Source organism: Dendropsophus ebraccatus, chromosome 13, assembly GCF_027789765.1.
Source record: "Dendropsophus ebraccatus isolate aDenEbr1 chromosome 13, aDenEbr1.pat, whole genome shotgun sequence".
Taxonomy (NCBI): Eukaryota; Metazoa; Chordata; class Amphibia; order Anura; family Hylidae; genus Dendropsophus; species Dendropsophus ebraccatus.
The window spans coordinates 12,062,677-12,083,591 of record NC_091466.1 but is presented as its reverse complement, the minus strand read 5'-3'; the positions used below and the strand labels follow the sequence as shown (position 1 = coordinate 12,083,591).

The following is a 20,915-nucleotide window of genomic DNA, read 5'->3' as shown; positions in this document are numbered from 1 at the left end:
TGTCTCTTCCCAGTCTGTCTCTTCCCTCTCTTCTGGTAATTACCCGGTGTTTAATCATTTTTATCTCTCTATCGAGTCACCTGCGCCGCGTCATTAAGAAGACAGAGCGGCGCCGCTTGTCAAGGAACCATTCGCAGAATTTGCTGAATCTTAGCCGACTTGTGTTGTGCGCAACTTTTATTGTTAAGAACCAACTTAGAGCCATGGGAGGAAGCCACGGTGAAGGGCACGGAGGGCAACTGGCCGTATTATTCTACTATGCCAGTGGCTGAGATTGCCAGGATCGGCCTCCTTATGTGCCATGTAGGGCCCTTCCTGTGGTGAGCCTGCTCAGCCAATCAGCACAGGTGAGAGAGGTCACATGACACCTTCCAGTAGCCATGACTGCTTGGAACAAGTAGAGATTAAGCATCACCTCTATTGCCAGGACTTTGTTGGCTTGTAAGAGGGTCCTGTTTTTGTAAAAAAAAAAAAAAAAACTTTTAAAGGAGAAGTCCGGTGTTGGAGCAGGAAGCAGGTGGCTGAACATAACATGCACTTACCTCCCCCGAATCCAGCCCAGGGGTCCATTGTCCCCTACTCCGGTTCCTGGTCCCCCGGCAACTTCCAGTGCCAGAGCCAGGGGAGGTAAGTGCAAGCTATGTTTAGCCACCTCCTCTCTGGCTCTTTGGAGAAAAATAATCTGACATGGGACTTCTACTGGACCTGACGTCAGTCCAATGGTTGAGTAGTTTGTATAATTTATAGACTCTGATGTCCCCATTCCAGAACTGTTTGTACTGCCTTGCTGTGCCCGCTAGTTCTTGAGGTATAGGGGTTTTCTATTTTGAGGACGATTTGTGCTTTTCACTGGAGAGTCAGATGGGTGGGAACTTTATTGAAAAATGGGTTTAAATACCAGACTAAAGGTCCCCATACACCTTAAACTAATGTCGGTCGGTCGGCCATCGGAATAAAGTGCATGGGGATCTCCTGAGACTCTACCAAAAGAAAATGTTGATGGCGATAGGGGTCAAATGTGATAAGATCTCATTTCCCGACTCCTTTATTTCTGGAAGTGAACTGCCATGTTTTTCTAATCCTGCATAATCCCTTCAAGGGGGTACTCTTACTTTCTTTGGACACCCAGTAGTTAGACCTCCAGAAATCGTACTCTAGCCCAATATCTTAAGGTGTGCCTGTGTTTAATGTAAGCCTCTTCATGTTTTTAGGTTTCAGGTCTATCTCAATGTTACTGTATAATACAGAAGACCAAAAAAGTGCGCGGTAGTAAGCATTTACAGCACTCTCTAGGTTTGCATGGTCAGTGTCGGACTAGCCCACCAGGGACCAGAGAATCCTCGGTCCACATGTCTTTTCTCACTGGTTCTTCATTGGTGGGCCCCTAGGATCATTTCCTCTGGTGGGCCCCAGATACCCCAGTCCGACACTGTGCATGGTTATGACTCATACAGGTGCCGTAGGACGTGATTCAGTATGGCTTGAGCTAGACAGCCATGCTCTACAATCCACCCTCCTAGTTTCCTCTTTTCTGGACTCTCCTCCTTTGCCTTATTAACTAAATTTTGCCGGAACCGTCACCATTTGTAGTCCTCTCTAATTCCAGCATATGAGGACTCGTCTGGCCAAACGCCCCCTTTGTCATGCAGATAAGAGGACAGGGACGATGAAAAGTAACGGAGATGAAGACGACTTTGTGCAAGAGATCAAAGTATCTCCAAAGTGACTTAGATCGGAGGAATATTTAAAGAGACGTGACCTTTGTGTGATGGTATTAGAGGCAGGAAAAGCGGTCAAACGCTAAAGTGAACAGACACGCGTCTCCTGGGTAATGAGGAGATGGGGATGTTCTCTTAAGACACACCGAGGAGTGAACAGACCTTTTTTTTTTCCTTGTGTCTTTCTGAGAAGATGTAGAAAAATCTCTACAGGAAACAGACAAAAAGGGCAATAAGTCATGGCTAAGACGGCTTGTGAGGACTGCAGAGGGGGCAGCCATATTGTCAATCAATACGCTAGGATCAAATGGCATCTCTGAGGCTTGACGATGGACGGGTTTTGATTAGATGATCGATGGGCCGAGTCCTGTAAGAGTGCTATACACTAGAGAATTTGGATGGACAAGAAGCAAAAAGGGAAGAAGCAACCTGACTCAACCCACGGACCCTAAAGGGGTTATCCAGCGCTACAAAAACATGGCCACTTTCCCCCTACTGTTGTCTCCAGATTGGGTGGGGTGTTGAAACTCTGTTCCATTAAAGTAAATGGAGCTTAATTGCAAACTGCACCTGAACTGGAGACAACAGTAGGGGGGGGGGGGGGAGTGGCCATGTTTTTGTAGCGCTGGATAACCCCTTTAAAGGAGTAAGAAATTTCTTGGTTTAGGGTTTTTGAAGACCTTCAGATACATTCTGCCTTAATCCCATAGTAACCTCCAATATGGGTTTTTAACAGTGGCATATGCCTTTTTACAGGTGTCCTATACTCAATGAAGCAGGGACTCAAAGTTTTTATATCAACACAGCTCTTGCCCTAATGGCCAGGTCATGGTCTGCCCAGGCCATGGTCTGTAATCTCCTATCCAGGTCAGTAAACCCCTTAGATACCACAATAGCGAATGTGACACCAAAGTGGTGGTACAGAGGGAGACTTTTTCGGCCAATCCCTCCTGATCCTAAGCAGCAAATGAGCTGCCCCCCCACCCAGTACCCCACTGGTCTCCTCTATCGCCTGCTTCCCATGACATCAGCACCATAACGGCCTCAAACTTAGGTGGGACACCTCAGTGCTGGTGGCTGCATCCTACCGCTCCGGTCCCCGGCCACGTCCTGGTCTGAGCAGGGACCCGGGTCGTGACGTGTGAGATCCGCTCAGCCAGTCAGCGGCCGAAGTGGGGCCCCACTACCACCACTGACTGGCTGAGCGGATCTCACACGTCACCATCCGGGTCCCTGCTCAGTCTAGGCAGTGGCCGGGGACCGGAGCGGTAGGATGCAGCCACCAGCACTGGAGCAGGGGAGGTTTATTCTCCCTCTCCCCAGCACTTGCTAAAAAAATTGGGTCTGGCCTGACTTAAGGGCAACTATTAAGCATCTTGATTTCCCTTTAAACATGGCGTCTGTGTGGTTTTTTTCATGTACAACATGAGTGGAGCATGTGCTGTAGATCATGGCGCACAGAGGGAGGATGTTAAAGTGAAGTGGCAGGGAGATGTGTAGGAACAATGTGACACCTCAGAAGATGGTAGGACGAGGACGATATATATTCTCTGGGCTCCCGATCGGCAAAGCTTAGAACATTTTATTCATCTGCAATTCAGCTCCCAGGTGGAGTTCCTGTCTTGTTTGTGCTCTCAGCGAGCAGACAGGCACAAAGAGCAGCAATGATTTAAATAGGGGACGTAGGAAAGCAAGGAAGATATTCCCCTCAAGGGGGACACAAGACATCGCCTCAAAGCAGGAAAACAATCTTAAGAGTTTTTGAGGGTGGGAGGGAAGCCTGTCCTTGCTCTGAGGTGTGAAGTTTATTGCTGTAGATTCTATAGAAGAGCTGAGAAGCAATGTCTTCCAGCCATTATTCCTGCTCGCGCGAGGAGGAGGAGGATATTCTTCAATGGACATAGCGTTTTCTTAAAGGGATTTTCCTGGTTTCGATAGATATTTAGGCGTATTCACAGCATGCCTTAGAAATTTACAATAGGTGGGAGTTCAACCTATCAATGGGACAGCTGTCCTATATTCCGAGGCCTCCAGCACCATCACATACAGCGGGTGACTGAATGGAAAGGTGGTGGGCACTGTTATAATGGGTGGCACCTTCAGATGCATATTATGCTTATATGTCCGGCAATATAGTTATTTCAGTAATAACAATTATATGTGTGCTCCCATGTTCTAGATCAGAAAATTGGGGGATCGGTTGACCATCTAATGCAGGGACGAGGAACCTTCGCCCTCCAGCTGTTGCAAAACTACAATTCCCATCATGCCTGGACAGCCAAAGCATCTTATAGATCTTATACTATAATATACTATACCTTTACTATAATATACTATACTATACCTAGATCTTATACTATACTATACTATACTTATACTAGATCTTTTACCATAATATAATATACTATACTATACTAGATCTTATACCATAATATATTATACTATACGTTACTTATACTAGATCTTATACTATAATATACTATACTTATACAATAATATACTATACCTATACAAGATCCTATACTATAATTATACTAGATCTTATACTATACTAGATCTTATACCATAATATAACAAACTATTCTTATACTATACTAGATCTTATACTATAGTATGCTATACTTATACTAGATCTTAAAGTATAATATACTATACTATACATATACTAGGTCTTATACTATACGTATACTAGATCTTATACTATGATGTACTATACGTATACTAGATCTTATACTATGATGTACTTATACTATAATATACTTATACTAGATCTTATACTATAATGTACTATACTTATACTATGATGTACTTATACTATAATATACTTATAGTAGATCTTATACTATGGGACTTAGTCTTAGTATACCATGTATATGTATTGGCCTCTATAGGTGGAGTTCTATGGATATGCTTACAATGTAGCTCATTTTGTGGGGGCGTAGATTTATGAGATGATGTGAACAGGGCCTTATTTGTTTCTTTAATTTCCCTACATAAGTCCCTATGTGCTCGGCTTTTGTAGGACTACGCTTCGGAAGGCAATCCTATAAAATTAATTCTCTAGAAGGTTAATATTTGGCAAATTAATGTTTCCCCCTGTTGGTTTGATGAGGAGGCGAGGAGAGCGGCTCTTGTTCCTTCTCGTCTAGTATTGACTTCCAGTTCTTCTAGGAGCCGCCTTGTGTTCTTACGGATGAGGTAATATCCTTCTCATGCTTTTCTCCAGAACAGGGAGGTATATTACTGTTTTATTAAATTGATAGCACCAGAAAGAACTGCATGTTGTATCTTACGTTTCTGTAGTTATTACATTATTATAAGTGTACCTGTTGTTTCAGGTATCTTTTTTTATGATAAATAGTTGTCTGTATACATTTATTTTCGGCTGCCCCATAGCTCCCAGGTGTAGACTAACTGCTATACACTGCGCGCACCCAGGAGGGGGAATTCTGCTCTCCTATATCTCTATAGCATTCCCTCAAAAGCAACAACATAGAGGACGTTATAGAGCAGCAATAATCAGTGTTCCTAGAAATACGGCCCCAGAAACGGCACAATTCCTATATCTCTATGGCATACAAAAGTATAGAGGACATTACAGAGTAGTAATAAGCAGTGTAACTGAAAATCCAGCTTTGGGAACAATATATCTCCTATATCTCTATAGCATACAAAAATAGCAACAGTGTAGAGGACATTATAGAACAGTAATAAGCAGTGTTCCTAGAAATCCAGCCCCAGGAACAGTACAACTTCTATATATGTATAGCATTCAAAAGAAGCCACAGCATAGAGGACATTATAAAGCAGTAATAAGCAGTTTTCCTAGAAATCCAGCCATATTACCACTCATACGGCTTCTTTGTAGGTCAGAGGCATTTACCTGTTTCAGCTCTCCCTATAAGTGAATAAAAACTAGAATAAAAACTAGAAATCCCTCGTCTTCTTCCTGTATGTAGGATGGACAACCCTTCTCTCCTATCTCCTATATATGCATGTAGGGTGGAGAACCTTCCTAACCGATCTACGTATATAGATTATGGTATAAATGTGAACTGAGATCACACCACAGTACAAAACTTGTTTTTATATATTACGTATACTATGTTTTACAGATCCCGTAATGATCTCGAGATTCCTTTGTTTTCCTGTTACTAGAGAGATAACTGCATTGTGGGGGAGTACAAATGGTAATAACTACAGTGCTATGGAGCTAGGGTAGCTACATGTCAGCCAATTGTTGGAGCTAAAACATATAATTGGCTACGTATATAAATGAGCAAAATACGATAAAATAACTCAAAATTGGTAGAAAAACAGTAAAGCCAGACAACTATAAAACAACCCCTCCACGTAGTTCTAAACTACTGTGTAATGTAAAAATCTAGAGGCGTAAAATCGGCTGCGACATACATCAGTCCTTAAGTGTGAAGAGTTTTATGTGCTACAGAATCAATTTGGTAGCGGAATGTGCCGCTACATTAATCCATCTCTGTGGTACGAATGTTCTGCCTATGGCCTATTTTACGGGTGTATTTCACAATTTAGCGCATGGTCCCTGGATGACGACACCCACCCACATGGAAAGGCAGAGCTGATCTATATATGTTCGTATATTATCATATGCCCCGCTTGTACTTCTTGTCCCCAGTTGAAGATTGTGGTGTAGATCAGTGGGGGGTTCTTCTTCTCATTGAGGAGACCCACTGGTGTATGGAGACTTAATTCCAGGCAAGGCTCCATGGGAAAAGAAATATGTAAATGAGCTCTCCTCCAGAAGGATAGGTTTTCAGGTCCATGTAGATTGGCGGGAAGGAGTATAGTACAGTATACTGTTTAGATACACATAAAACCACTAGAATGGATGGACTGCTAGTCAGGTTTCTCTTGGATTGATTTGGAACAGACGCATTTCGTCCATTATGGCTAGAAACGGTGCACTCAATGGGTCACGGTGCTCTAACCAGTTCTGCCGTCCCTTTGTTCTTATGATTGATGGGGTCTCGTCGCCCTGTTATAGCAGACTATATAATATGCGAATACATCCAACATCTTGCTAACTTCTCCATCTTCTCCGGTTTCACCTAATTGCAGATCATAAGATATAAAAAAAGAAAAAAGAGAAAAAAAAGAACACGATTTGGGGGTCACAATGTATCCCCAAGTGTTATGCAAGGTCTGTCTCACCGCGCTGCCTTGATTATTGTTCTGAACGTTACATTGTTCTCAGACCGGTAGAAACATGTTAGTCCTTGACTCGCACGATCCCTGTCAATGGTTTAGACATGAACATTCTTTATACTAATACAATAAATTATCTGTGAGATACCTCTGTGGCTCCTGGCCTTCTCCGCGCTCCCAGAACAACAATCGCTTTATAACATTGACGCTCGGTAGTTGGAGAGAGAGAGAAAGATTCCACATAAAACCACATAATATGTCCAATCCAAGGCACATGTGCTGCTCATTTCACATGCAGGACTAGAAGAGGCCATAAAGGACTCTTCATGTCCATTTGACCACCATATTCCATGGCGAGTAGCTCTCTCCCAGGAGAATTAGGGGGGTAACGGATTCTGATTCAAGAGATCCAGTTGGTATATGGAAACTTATTTTCATCGGGGGGAAAAAAAAAACTCTTAAGGAGCATAATTCTTCCTCAAGACGCATTGTCCGTGCTTGGATAAAAGAAAAAAAATTGACTGAACCTTGAACGTAAGCAGCACTTCTGTGACATTGGTTCTTCCAGCATTGTAGTTATCGTACCATAGGAGAAACGCAGAAAACTTATAGCCTAACCAGTAGATGGCCAGCTCAGGGTTCTGTCCCCTCATCAGCAGAAAGCAGGGCACTGCCTAGATACAGAGGGTGGAGTCACTCTAGAGAGCCATAGGGGGTCGCTGGGAGGTTGGACCTTTCGTGATCTCTTACTTGTCCCTAATCATGTGGACAGGGGTCAAGTTATAAATAAATTAGAAAAAAATCAGCCCAACCCACCACTTTCAGTGGAACCAGCTGTGACATGCAGATCGTGTGGAAGGCGGAAGAAGGATCGGTGGTTAAGATTGAACATTCCCGATCCTCCTCCGTGCTGACATCATCTGTCAGGTGACAGCTACTTCCACTGAAATCGGTTTTCAGGGAGATAAGATTCCATCAGAGTATGACCACCTTTAAATGCAGCTCGGAAGGGGTTATTATTTCTCAATGGAGAAATCCAATGGTTTATGGAAACTTAGAGCCCCGTTACATGGAAGGATTATTGTGCGAAATATCGTTATATCAATGGAATTCGGGAATCTTTCCGGGTGTCTGCCGGCAATAATCAAACAAGTAAAGAAAATTTATTTGTGTAAAGTTGTTCCCATCTTATGAGCTGACCATAAAATTATTGTTAATCGTTCAATGTACATACCGAAAATTTGTTATTATGACTGTTTGCCCTATTACACAAGACAATGTCCGTCAGGTATGCCAGCTAATGACTCCATTGATATTATCTTCCTATGAGTTTCAATAACTTGAGAAGATTCTTAAAAGTGAACATCCCCTTTAAAAAGGAAGTCCGGGGTCGGCCATTTTTTTTTTAAAGAACTGGGGAGGCTGCACATAACATGAACCTACCTCCCCCGCTCTGGTTCCCTGACCCCCGGCTACTTCCTGGTCTGAGCGGGGACCCAGGCAGTGTCCTGTCAGCCCTCCTCAACCAGTCAGTGGCTGAGGTGGGACCCAGCTGCGACTGCTGATTGGCTGAGCAGGGCTGACACGTCACAACCCGGGTCCTGGCTTAGACCACAAAGAGTCCGGGGACCAGGAACAGGAGTGGAGGACTGCGGACCCATGCACTGGAGCCAGGGAGGTAGGTGCATGTTATGTTCAGCCACCTCCTCCCCATTTATATAAAAAAAACAATGGTCGACGGCAGACTTCTCCTTTAAGACAGATATTATGAATGTTTTTGATGAAAAAAAGTAAAACCGTTTTTTGGTTCTTCTTATTCTGTAACTTCGATCCTGAACACAAAGGGTTACTGTACAGAATCTCCACGCCAAGACGGTGCTTCCGAAGTACGAAGGGTTTTTTTTTTTTTCATCAGTGATTTCTCTATCCACAATTAATTTAATTGACTGAGATAGGTAAGGAAGCGGAGCAAAGGCTGCACTTAATGTATGCTTTTAGTAAATTAAACTTTTCGGGATCTGTAAATTAAAAAAATATATTTTGTGCCGCTCAACTTGTGGCCTGTGAGAACTGGCAAACCATAAAACTATCCTATAGATTACGTTAAAAGCCCAGAGCGGAGCTGGGATCCATCGCTATGTGTCAGGATGGGCTTAAAGTGGAAGCCGCTCCGTCCGTGGGCCAACAAAATGTCACCGGAGCGGAAACGGACATCACTTATATCTCCTGTAAGGAATGGTTTATTGCACCATCTGCAGACTAGTACAGTGATGTCACAGGACAGGGATTACATATACACTATGTCATATAGCGCAGACGTAACACACACAAAGGGGCCGAAAGACAAAAACATAATAATAATGAACATATTATGTCACCGCACAGGGACAAAGTAGTGATGTCATAACAAAGGGACAAAGTAGTGATGTCATAGTGCAGGGACAAAGTAGGGATGTCACAGCGCAGGGACAAAGTAGTGATGTCACAGCGCAGGGACAAAGTAGTGATGTCATAGTGCAGGGACAAAGTAGTGATATCACAACACAGGGGCAAAGTAGTGATGTCACAGCACAGGGGCAAAGTAGTGATGTCATAGTGCAGGGACAAAGTAGTGATGTCATAGTGCAGGGACAAAGTAGTGATGTCATAACACAGGGACAAAGTAGTGTTGTCATAGTGCAGGGACAAAGTAGGGATGTCACAGCACAGGGGCAAAGTAGTGATGTCACAGCACAGGGACAAAGTAGTGATGTCATAGTGCAGGGACAAAGTAGTGATGTCACAGCACAGGGGCAAAGTAGTGATGTCACCGCACAGGGACAAAGTAGGGATGTCACAGCACAGGGACAAAGTAGTGATGTCACAGCGCAGGGACAAAGTAGTGATGTCACAGCGCAGGGACAAAGTAGTGATGTCACAGCGCAGGGACAAAGTAGGGATGTCACAGCACAGGGGTAAAGTAGTGATGTCACAGCGCAGGGACAAAGTAGTGATGTCATAGTGCAGGGACAAAGTAGTGATGTCACAGCACAGGGGCAAAGTAGTGATGTCACAGCGCAGGGACAAAGTAGTGATGTCACCGCACAGGGACAAAGTAGTGATGTCACAGCACAGGGACAAAGTAGTGATGTCATAGCAAAGAAATAAGGCAGAAACTAACATCCCCCTTAGACTTGCCCCTTAGTTGTTGAGCCCCATAGCCCACATTTCATGTTGTTTCGGTAGCACTGTTCATCCTGGTCTTCCTGGTTCATTAGCAGAAGCTCAGACTTACTTTCAGAGCCATGAAAGAGATTTAAGGAAGGCAAAGTATTAAAGGGGTCCCGCAAAAGTTTTGTTATTTCAAATTATTTGATGTCAGAAAGTTATATAGATAAATCTTCCAGTACTTTCTAGCTGCTGTATGTCCTGCAGGAAGTGGTGTTTTCTTTCTAGTCTGACACAGTGCTCTTTGCTGCTATCTCTGTCCATCAGTAGCAAATCCCCATAAAAAACGTCTCCTGCTTTGGACAGTTCCTGACATGGACAGAGGTGGCAGCAGAGAGCACTGTGTCAGACTGGAGAGAATACACCACTTCCTGCAGGACATACAGCACCTGATAAGTACTGAAAGATTGGAGATTTTTAAATAGAAGTAAATTACAAATCTATAAAACTTTCTGACTCCAGTTGATTTCAATGAAAAAAATAAAAAATGACGGAATATCCCCTTTAAGATCTATGGATAGATGGCAAAAGCAATTTAGTGGTTGTTACTTGAGCAGGAGACCAGAGGATCTCAGAAGCAGATGAACTTGGACATGTGAAATGCCCTCGGTGCCAGCTGTGTGCAGAGAGATGCCAGGGGTTTGAGCCGCAACGTATCAGCAGCTCCGGGGCTGACAACATATTGTACTTATTAAGCTTCATGTCTGCCAGAAGCGGAACCTGTGTCCGTCCCTGGCACCGGGGAGCCGGGCTGGAACGCTCACCTGGAGCCCACTCATCTTCTGTTTTAAGAAAATGCTAATTGGGAATCAAAAACACCAAACAACGGCGCTTTATAAAGAGACGAGAGTGAGAGGGTTTACTATATATAGCGTGAGTGACGGAGTAATATATACCTGGGGACATGAGTGAGATATATATATACACGGCTACGCTCGGGGAGCAGAACGCGGCTTATTGAGCAGCCATCGAAAACTAAAAATACTGTACAGGCAAAAAAATAAATGAAAATATCCGTCAAAATGTGTCGGTCCTCACTGCAGCTGTAGTATTAGATTCAGTGTTTCGCTTTTTTGGGATTTTTTTGTTATGTGTCCCCGATTTCCCTATGAGCGGTCAGGGTGAAGCCCCATAGGATCCTGTAGTAGCGCGCGGTGCAATCGATAACCTGTTAGTCCCCAGGCAGTCAGCCGTTCAGAGACTGAATCAAGCTGCATCTCTCTGGAAACATGACTGCTATTGATCGGCCTGAATGTTTCCTCGTTGGGAGGGGGCAGCTGCTGCGTTTAGCCCTACAGTTAACGCCAATTACTCCCCGTGGGCAGCCTGCTGTCTGAGCCTGGAATGGAGGGAAATGAAGCAACCAGATCCTTCCCCGAATCCACATTTTTGGGGTCCTTCACGCATGACAGAGTCTCTATTACCGGTGATATGCACAGACATTAAAAAAAAACACAACAACATTGTTTTCCTGAAAATAGGACATCTTCCTAAAATAAGGCATCCCCCCGAAAATAAGGCACCCCCACCCTAAAGGCCCCCCCTCCAAAAGTAAGGCCACTAACCACCCACCTGCCCCATGACTCACCTAATCCCTTCATGGACCTCGCGGCCGGCGTCACAGGCATACTGGTCCATGGCCCCCATGTCCCGCCTGTGCACCTCCCGATGCACACTGCTGGTCGCGCCGTTGCTGCGCTCCTACAGAACGTTAGCGAGTATTCGGGGGGGAAGGCCAGAAGGAAGGCTGAGGGGAAGGCCAGGAGAGTAGGGGGGAAGGCCAGGAAGAGAGCCAGGGAGGAAGGCCAGCAGCAGGGCTGAGGGGAAGGCCAGGAGGAAGGCTGAGGGGAAGGCCAGGAGAAGACCCGGGGGGGGGGGGGGGGGGAAGGCCAGGAGGAGAGTCGGGGAAACACGGTATATACAGTATCATCCATTTGAGGGTGTGGGTTCTATGAATGAGATCCTTAACCCAAAACAATGGTGGGCTCTGCTCCTCGGTTGAGGCTCCTGTGGTACGTGCCGTTATGTATCTCATAGAGGTTCGGCCATTTATCTCATCCCACGGCTGATTTCATGATGAGGATTTTATTGCCGCGTCTTCGTTAAAGCCACACGTCGTAATTTGTGGTCACCGATACATGGATGATGTATATGTTGCTGGTCCCGTCATGTATTATTTACCGCCATGACATTAGTCACACAAGATTTCATGTGGCACAACGATCTAATAAGTCACTGATGACAAGCTGCGTGTTGCCAAACAGTGCCAGCCATGGCTTCGTGCTGGCTTACATTGGTTGGTGTGGCGCTCAACGTCGTCAACTGGCTCAGTATTTTAAAGTTAGACTACGCCACATTTAGTTCTCCTTAGATCTGTATGATGACAATAGACGAAATGCTGGGTACAACTGCACCAACCAGATGGCTCCCTAAAGTGCTAACACTTGCCCGTTTCTTGAGATGAAACCCAACGGCACCTAAACTTTGGCTTTGGTGGTCCAACATTTTAAAGCTGGACTACTCCATGTTAGATTCTCCTTAGAATCTGTATGATGATCGGTTCAAGCGGGAACAATGGACCCAATCATACCTGCTAAATGGCCCCCTTCAAGTGCCAACACATCCACCTGTTTCTTGAATGAAACATAAAGGCACCTGAAGGGTCACTATATATAACGTGGACAATCACTACAGTAGGTTCTTCTACCATCCCATGTATGTCTGTTGGGTGGAGAACCCTTCTCACCTACACACAATATAATGTCAACCGAGAACACACCACTGAACAAAAGAATGTATGTAGGGTGGAGAACCTTTCCCTCCTACCCGCTCTATGTATGTATGTAGGGTGGACAACCTTTCCCTCATACCCACTCTATGTATGTAAGGTGAGAACCTCTCCCTCATACTTACTCTATGTATGTATATAGGGTGAAGAACCTTTCCCTCATACTTACTCTATGTATGTATATAGGGTGAAGAACCTTTCCCTCCTACCCACCCTATGTATGGTATAAATGTCCACTAAGAAAACACCACAATACAAAACTTGTCAAAAACTGGACTACTCCACATAAGGTTCTCCTTAGATCTGTATGATGACTAGTTAGAGCAGAAAGCAATGGACCCAATCATACCTGCTAAATGGGGCCCCCTTTAAGTGTCAACTTGACATGAAACTTAAAGGCACCGGAAAGTTCAATATATAAAACTTGGACAATCATTACATTAGGTTCTTTTTAGATCGACTCGATGCCCTTTGAGAGATGAAACATTCGGCACAGCTTCCCTCGCTAAATGGCGCCCATAAAGGCTATCTCCACCACCTGGTTCTTGGCTGCCGGGAAACAAGTCGAATAACCTCGCTTGGGTCTCTTGAGCCCATAGAGCAGCGATGGGGAACCTTTGGTCCTCCAGCTTTTGCAAAACTACAATTCCCATCATGGCTGGGCAGCCGAAGCTTTAGCTTCGGCTGCCCAGCCATGATGGGAATTGTAGTTTTGCAACAGCTGGAGGACCAAAGGTTCCCGATCCCTGCCGTAGAGAGAAAGAGAAAGTCTGGTTATCTACTTGACTGGCACTTTGGTGGTTTCGGTCAAGCCCACTGATATATTTATGGATCCCTATTAGAAATATCCAGTTGAAGCATTGGTATTCTTAAGTTCGAGGTTATTGTTGCTGTACAAGATCTTAGGATCGATGAAATTGAGGATGATATATATACTATCTCTGAATTACGGGCTCTCTGCCAGACTGTGTTTTATGCAACCCTCAGCACCTAACCCTCAGCACGCAATGTACTCGGCTGTCACGTCATACCGGTTACGTGACCCACTCGTTGCTCTCAATAACCATTAATAGTCAAATTTTTCTATATTCTCTTGTATTTTCTTTTGTTGCTCAGTCTTTGTCATCTTCTTTTCAGCCCTGCAGCCTCGATTCCTCCAGGAGCCCAGTGACCAGACGGTGGTGGCCGGGCAAAGAGTGGTGTTAACATGCGTGGTGCTGAATTACTCGGGGATCGTACAGTGGACCAAAGATGGACTAGCCCTCGGTCTCGGCAATCTAAAGAGTAAGAGCTTTTTTATTTATTTATTTTATATATATATATATTTTACATCCACCGCACAATATAAAAAAGTTTTTGGGTCGTAGAATGGTTTTTAGCATATCCTTCCTATGGGTTGTCCTTCAGCTTTCCTAGACTTCTGCATGGCCTATGCCTCATAGATAGGGGTGACAACCAGAGATGACAGGAAAGGACGACTAACTTGCTAAGATTTTTTTTTTTTTAATTTGAAGTGGAGATGATAGCAATGCATAGGTTAATGGCAGAGCGGAATGATTTGTTTGGAGGACATGCCTGCTACATGGTGTAAAGATCCGCTCCCTATCCTCACAAGGCCCCAGCGAATACCTCATACATCAGGCCCGGCTCTCCGAGCCTTCCCCATCCATCAATTACTGCCTCTTCTGCCCCCGCCAACTGCTGCTGCTGCTGCTCCACAAAACCGCAGGCAGCAATTTATCCCCCGGCCCTGCACACAGCGCCGGATTCTGCTGACTAACCAAAATTGCTCCAAATACTTCATTTTGTTGGCGTCCTGTTGACACTGTGATAGATGCCAAGAGCTCTGCAGCTCAGAGAGGCTCCGAATGGGGAGACCAGATGAGAGGCCAGGGTTACTTTCTGGTGTATCACATCCCCCGCCCTCACCTGCCGCAAGTTACAGACCTCAGTGGTGAAAAAAACAGAAAACAGAAGAATTTCTTTAAAGATTTATATTAATTAAAGGGGTAATCCGGCCAAAGTTATATAGATTTGTAATTTATTTAATTTATTTCTATTTAAAAATCTCAAGTCTTCCAGTACTTATCAGCTGCTGTATGTCCTGCAGGAAGTGGTCTATTCTTTCCCGCCTGACAGTGCTCTCTGCTGCCACCTCTGTCCATGTCAGGAACTGTCCAGAGCAGTAGAAAATCCCCATAGAAAACCTCTCCTGCTCTGGACAGTTCCTGACATGGACAGAGGTGGCAGCAGAGAGCACTGTGTCAGACTGGAAAGAATACACCACTTCCTGCAGGACATACAGCAGCTGATAAGTACTGGACTTAAAAAAAAAAAAAGAAATTTAGAAATCTATATAACTTTCTGAAATTAGTTGATATAAAAGAAAAAGTTTTAGAAAACCAAAGCAGCTTTCTTCCAAAAAACAACACCACCCCTGTCCTCAGGTTGTGTGTAGCAACTAAGCTCCATTTATTTCAATAGAACTGAGCTGCATTGACAACCCAAACTGAGGACAAGAGTGGCGCTGTTTCTAAAAAGGATTAGCTCTGGTTTTCTAATCCTGGATAACCCCTTTAATAAACCTACATATGGCTATATTCATCCATGCTTGCTAAAAGTCCTGATTTTGGTACAACAAACCTACAAAAGGGGTGGAATTTATGCAAACTCACCCATAACTGGGTATTTTGGGGGTGTTCCCTACACAAATTTTTCTTTAAGGGAAACCTGTCACCAAGACAATGCTATCTAATCTATCGCCGTCATGTTATAGAGCAGGAAGAGCTGGGCGGATTGATATATATCTTTGTGGGAATAGGTTCAGAATAACTTGTATCATGCTGATTGAAATCCCTGCTCATTCTGTAGTAAGGAGTCCAGTGGGCGGGGTCACTCCATGGACTGGACTCTTTATCCTGAAAACTTTAGAGATTTCAATCAATAAATTAAAAGTTATACTAAATCTTTTCCCATAAAGTTATATATCAATCTGCTCAGCTCCATCTGCTCTATAACGTGATGCTGATAGCTTAGGTAGCATTTTCATGGTGACAGGGTCCCTTTAAGGATTTGGTACCACTTGATGCCAGGAGTAACAGAAACCGTCCACCAGGAGTAACAGAATACCGTCCACCAGACCAATAGATGTGGATCCCAAGTAGTCACCAAGTACCCAATACCGTCCACCAGACCAATAGATGTGGATCCCAAGTAGTCACTAACCAACTGCAGTACCCGTTGCTAAGCAACATACAGCGCCATCTCTGAATACACAACCATGGCAAACGGTCCTACGCGATAATAACCATGAGATCATAGTCCTATAATATAATCAGCAAACAGGTAGAGCGGCATTTCTCTGCCTTTCATGTTCCCCGTCCTCGTGTAGGTGCATCTGTAGGCCGAGGGGAAGACGTTCTCACACCCTGCTCTTCATATAAAAGATCTTTCCCACATGAAAGCATCTAAGGCGTCACCTGGACGTGGGGTCGCTCTGATGCTACGTAACTGAAATATGTTAATATCCCCTCTGAGTAATCTGCTCACAATGGCCCCATTAACGTTGAAGTCACCCACGTAAAAAAGTGGGACGGCCTTTTATTGGGCTGGACCAATATTTCAAAAAAAAAAAAAAAAATCGCCCTGTGATTTTCATTGTTTACGTTTACTGTTTGTTTGACCATCAAAAATTTTACGGAAGTGACTGCAGGTAACCCCAAAAGCCCTTAAAGGGGTGTCTGGTTAGAGAACCCATTGTGTAAGTCTGGGATAAAAGAGAGGGGCCTTCTGTTTAGGATCCTCATCGCTTGGTCAGAATAGAGAACTGACAAGAGCGTCTCAGTCTGGATGACCTACCCTGTCCTGCCTTACTGGTTTACTTGAGTGGTCACTATGTAATACTTAGTTTTCCCTGTGGTGGCGCTGCAGGAACATAGGTGATCGTTGGAGATCTCAGCAGGGGGGAAGCCCTTCTAACAAGTAAATACTGTCCAAAACGAGAACCCCCTTACTGTTACAATCAAAGGTGTTGAGGAGATGAGACACATGAGGGTCCTAGGACTGTAGGGTGGCTCTAGTTTGTCCTGTAATTTCGGATGATCTAGAGAAGTGTTCCCTAATCCAGTCCTCAGGCTCCCCCAACAGGTCGGGACATAGTCAGTACAACACAGGTAAGGGGTATCCTCAGATCATGGCCGGTGTTGGAGCGTCGGACATGGCCGGTGTTGGGGCGTCGGAAATGGCCGGTGTTGGGGCGTCGGACATGGCCGGTGTTGGGGCGTCGGACATGGCCGGTGTTGGCGCATCGGACATGGCCGGTGTTGGGGCATTGGACATGGCCGGTGATGGGGCATCGACTTTGGGAGTAGAATAGATGGTGAGGTGGCCACACTTCTGCATGACTCTCTCCAGTCACTTTATGGAGATCCTTATGGGAATTGGTGGGGCGCCAAACACAGGAACCCCCCCCCCCCCAAGAATTCCTATTGGGATGTAGAGCACTGCCAAGCTTTGGTTAGAAATTTTATAGAAATTTTTAATAATCTTCAACACAACGCCCCATTTCAGTGTTACGTCAGGTGAATCTCCCATTGAGCCGCGACATTCTATGATTGATGGTGATGTTCTACAGCAGACGCGGATGGTCAGATCAAGCGAGAGCCATGGCTTTAGACTGCGGTGATCAGTCGGCTGCAGTCTGTTCTTCATCATCCAAGTAATATCAGAGACAATGAGCTTTTAGCTGGTCTAAAATGACACCCCACAAATGCAAAAAAATCTGTCTCCAGAAATACGTTCCGTAGAGTAGGCTAAGCTGATGTAACACTGCCACCTATAGGCAGATTTAGGAACTGCGGAAATCGACAACACTGGGGAAAGTCACGTCCAGACTGGCACAATGTCTGATCCACAATGTGCGGCAATATTATCGTAAATCCCACCTACGCCATATCGTACGTATAAACCATTGGCCGATACATGTCCCGAAAATTAAATATCTTCTCTCTCCTCTTATTTTTCAGTCTGGCCGCGCTATCAAGTTGTCGGAAACCCAGAGTCCGGGCAATACAACCTGGAAATCACCAACGCCAGCATTTACGATGACGCCAATTTCGAGTGCCAAGCTACCGAGGCCGCCTTGAGATCCAAAGGAGCTAAGCTGACCGTGTTAAGTAGGTTTCCAGAAGTCTTCATTCCGGTGATGGAGCGCTGTCGCCTTTACTGCGGATCAGCGATTCTTAAAGCGTCCGCAGACAAAGAGCGATCGCGTCATTCGGGGGCCGTCAGACATTCGCTGACTGATCTCGGAGGGAGTATTGATCGGCTGAGTTGCGGATTTTTTAGCCGGTCGTTATTGCTTCCATCTAGATAATCTGGCGCCGGATAGATCTGGCTGTTTTTCTGAATCGGCATAAATAGGTATACGAGTGAATGGTCCATGGCCAGGCTCATCCTGAGCTTCCTGATTCATGAACATCAAAAGACTGTATGGTACATTACCAGAGCTGTCCGAGATTGTGATAAATGTGTTGGATGATGTTCTATGGGTGGAAGAACTTGTCTATTCCAAGTGGTTCTGACGCAGCTGAGGTTTTGGCACTTTAGGCTGGGTTCACACTATGTATATTTGAGGCTGTATTTGGTCCTCATGTCAGGTCCTCATAGCAACCAAAACCAGGAGTGGATTGAAAACACAGAAAGGATCTGTTCACATAATGTTGTAATTGAGTGGATGGCCGCCATATAACGGTAAATAACTTCCATTATTTCAATACAACGGCCTTTGTTTTAAAATGACAGCACATATTTGCCATTAAATGACGGCCATCCACTCAATTACAACATTATGTGAACAGATCCTTTCTGTGTTTTCAATCCACTCCTCGTTTTGGTTGCTATACAGCCTCAAACATACAGCCTCAAATATACGTAGTGTGAACATAGCCTTAAAGGGGAACTCCGGCGATAATCTTCTACTTTTAAATCAACTGGTTTCTGAAAATTATACAGATTTGTAATTTACTTCCATTTAAAAATCTCCAGTCGTCCAGTACTTATCAGCTGATGTATGCCCTGCAGGAAGTGGTGTATTTTTTCCAGTCTGACACAGTGCTCTCTGCTGCCACCTCTGTCCATAGCAATAAAAATCCCCATAGAAAACCTCTCCTGCTCTGGACAGTTCCTGACATGGACAGAGGTGGCAGCAGAGAGCACTGTGTCAGACTGGAAAGAAAACAACACTTCCAGTACTTATCAGCTGCTGTATGTCCTGCATGAAGACTGGAGATTTTTTTTAACTAGGAGTAAATTACAAATGTATAAAACATTCTGACACTAGTTGATTTAAAAGAAAAAGATTTTGGCCGGAGTACCCTTTTTAAGAGAAAATTTCTTTGTCTTCTGCTAGTTATTTGGTGCTGAACTGTAATGTTTCTCACACCTAAAATGGGTTTGTGTTTACACAGTGGGTGCAGCTCCCACCCCACCTCACCAGGCCGCCTTGTTCGGTGCAATCCAGAACATGCTGCAGCCTGTGCGGTGACAATTAGCAGTCAGCCAGGCAGCAAGGCTTCCAAGTGCATGCCCTCCCAGGAACAATTTAAAGGATAGAGAGCGCAACAAAGACTCCATTGTCCAAGGTTTCTCCTCTGTGAAATCTCTGGATATTTTTTCCTTTCACCTATTTCAATGTACACAGCTTCCTGCAGCCACAAGTCTTATTACCCACACCTCAATGCTCCATTTGCTGATAATAGAGGGATGCTGTATACTAGCTCTCCGCTTCCACTACACCAGATTCTCCATTCTTTATTATAAAAATGATGTCACTTATATTCTTGTATATAGGAGCAGTATTATAGTAGTTATATTCCTGTATATAGGGGCAGTATTATAGTAGTTATATTCCTGTATATAGGAGCAGTATTATAGTAGTTATATTCCTGTATATAGGAGCAGTATTATAGTAGTTATATTCTTGTGTATAGGGGGCAGTATTATAGTAGTTATATTCCTGTATATAGGAGCAGTATTATAGTAGTTATATTCCTGTATATAGGGGCAGTATTATAGTAGTTATATTCCTGTATATAGGGAGCAGTATTATAGTAGTTATATTCTTGTATATAGGAGGCAGTATTATAGTAGTTATATTCCTGTATATAGGGGCAGTATTATAGTAGTTATATTCTTGTATATAGGGGCAGTATTATAGTAGTTATATTCCTGTATATAGGAGCAGTATTATAGTTATATTCTTGTATATAGGGGCAGTATTATAGTAGTTATATCCCTGTATATAGGAGCAGTATTATAGTAGTTATATTCTTGTATATAGGAGCAGTATTATAGTAGTTATATTCTTGTATATAGGGGCAGTATTATAGTAGTTATAGTCTTGTATATAGGAGCAGTATTATAGTAGTTATATTCTTGTATATAGGAGGCAGTAGTATAGTAGTTATATTCCTGGACATAGGGGGCAGTATTATAGTAGTTATATCCCTGTAAATAGGAACTCAGTCTTAGGGATATACCAATAATAAGGGGATGGGACAGACTGGCCTTAGTTTGCCTTTTCTTATACTGATCTGTATTCTCTGTATTTCCAGTCCCTCCAGAAGATCCTATTATAGAAGATGGCTCAAATGAGATCCTTCTCCGAGCTGGTACCCCAACTAACCTCACCTGCCGAGCTGAAAACGCCAAACCTGCAGCCACCATAGAATGGTTTAGAGATGGGAACCCCCAGGAAGGTGCTGTCACCAGTACGGTGAGTACTCACTAAGGACCCTGCCCGGCTCTGTACTCTATGGGCTGCGTCTTCCCTGATGGACGCTTTTGTTCTCCTTCACAAACTTCTGCCCTATCGGTTTGATTCCGCCCTGTGGCAGAGACGCCAACCCCGGAAAGCACAGGAGATTTTGATCTGTACGGCAGAGCCGACATAAAAGGTCTTTGTGGAAGTATCTGTCTTCAGTTCTTCCAAAGAGAGACATCTGAGGTGACCAGAGCCGTAT

General features: G+C 44.2%; 1 protein-coding gene across 1 annotated transcript in view; it reads left to right on the top strand.

The window, feature by feature from the left end:
* The window catches only part of KIRREL1 (kirre like nephrin family adhesion molecule 1), a 181,081-nt gene that overhangs the window by 137,785 nt on the left and 22,381 nt on the right, over positions 1–20,915 (top strand). Inside the window, exons 2-4 of the mRNA XM_069950982.1 lie at positions 14,032–14,178; positions 17,919–18,068; positions 20,508–20,668. Coding sequence (XP_069807083.1) covers positions 14,032–14,178; positions 17,919–18,068; positions 20,508–20,668 — 458 coding nt within the window. The remainder of the gene's footprint in view (positions 1–14,031; positions 14,179–17,918; positions 18,069–20,507; positions 20,669–20,915) is intronic.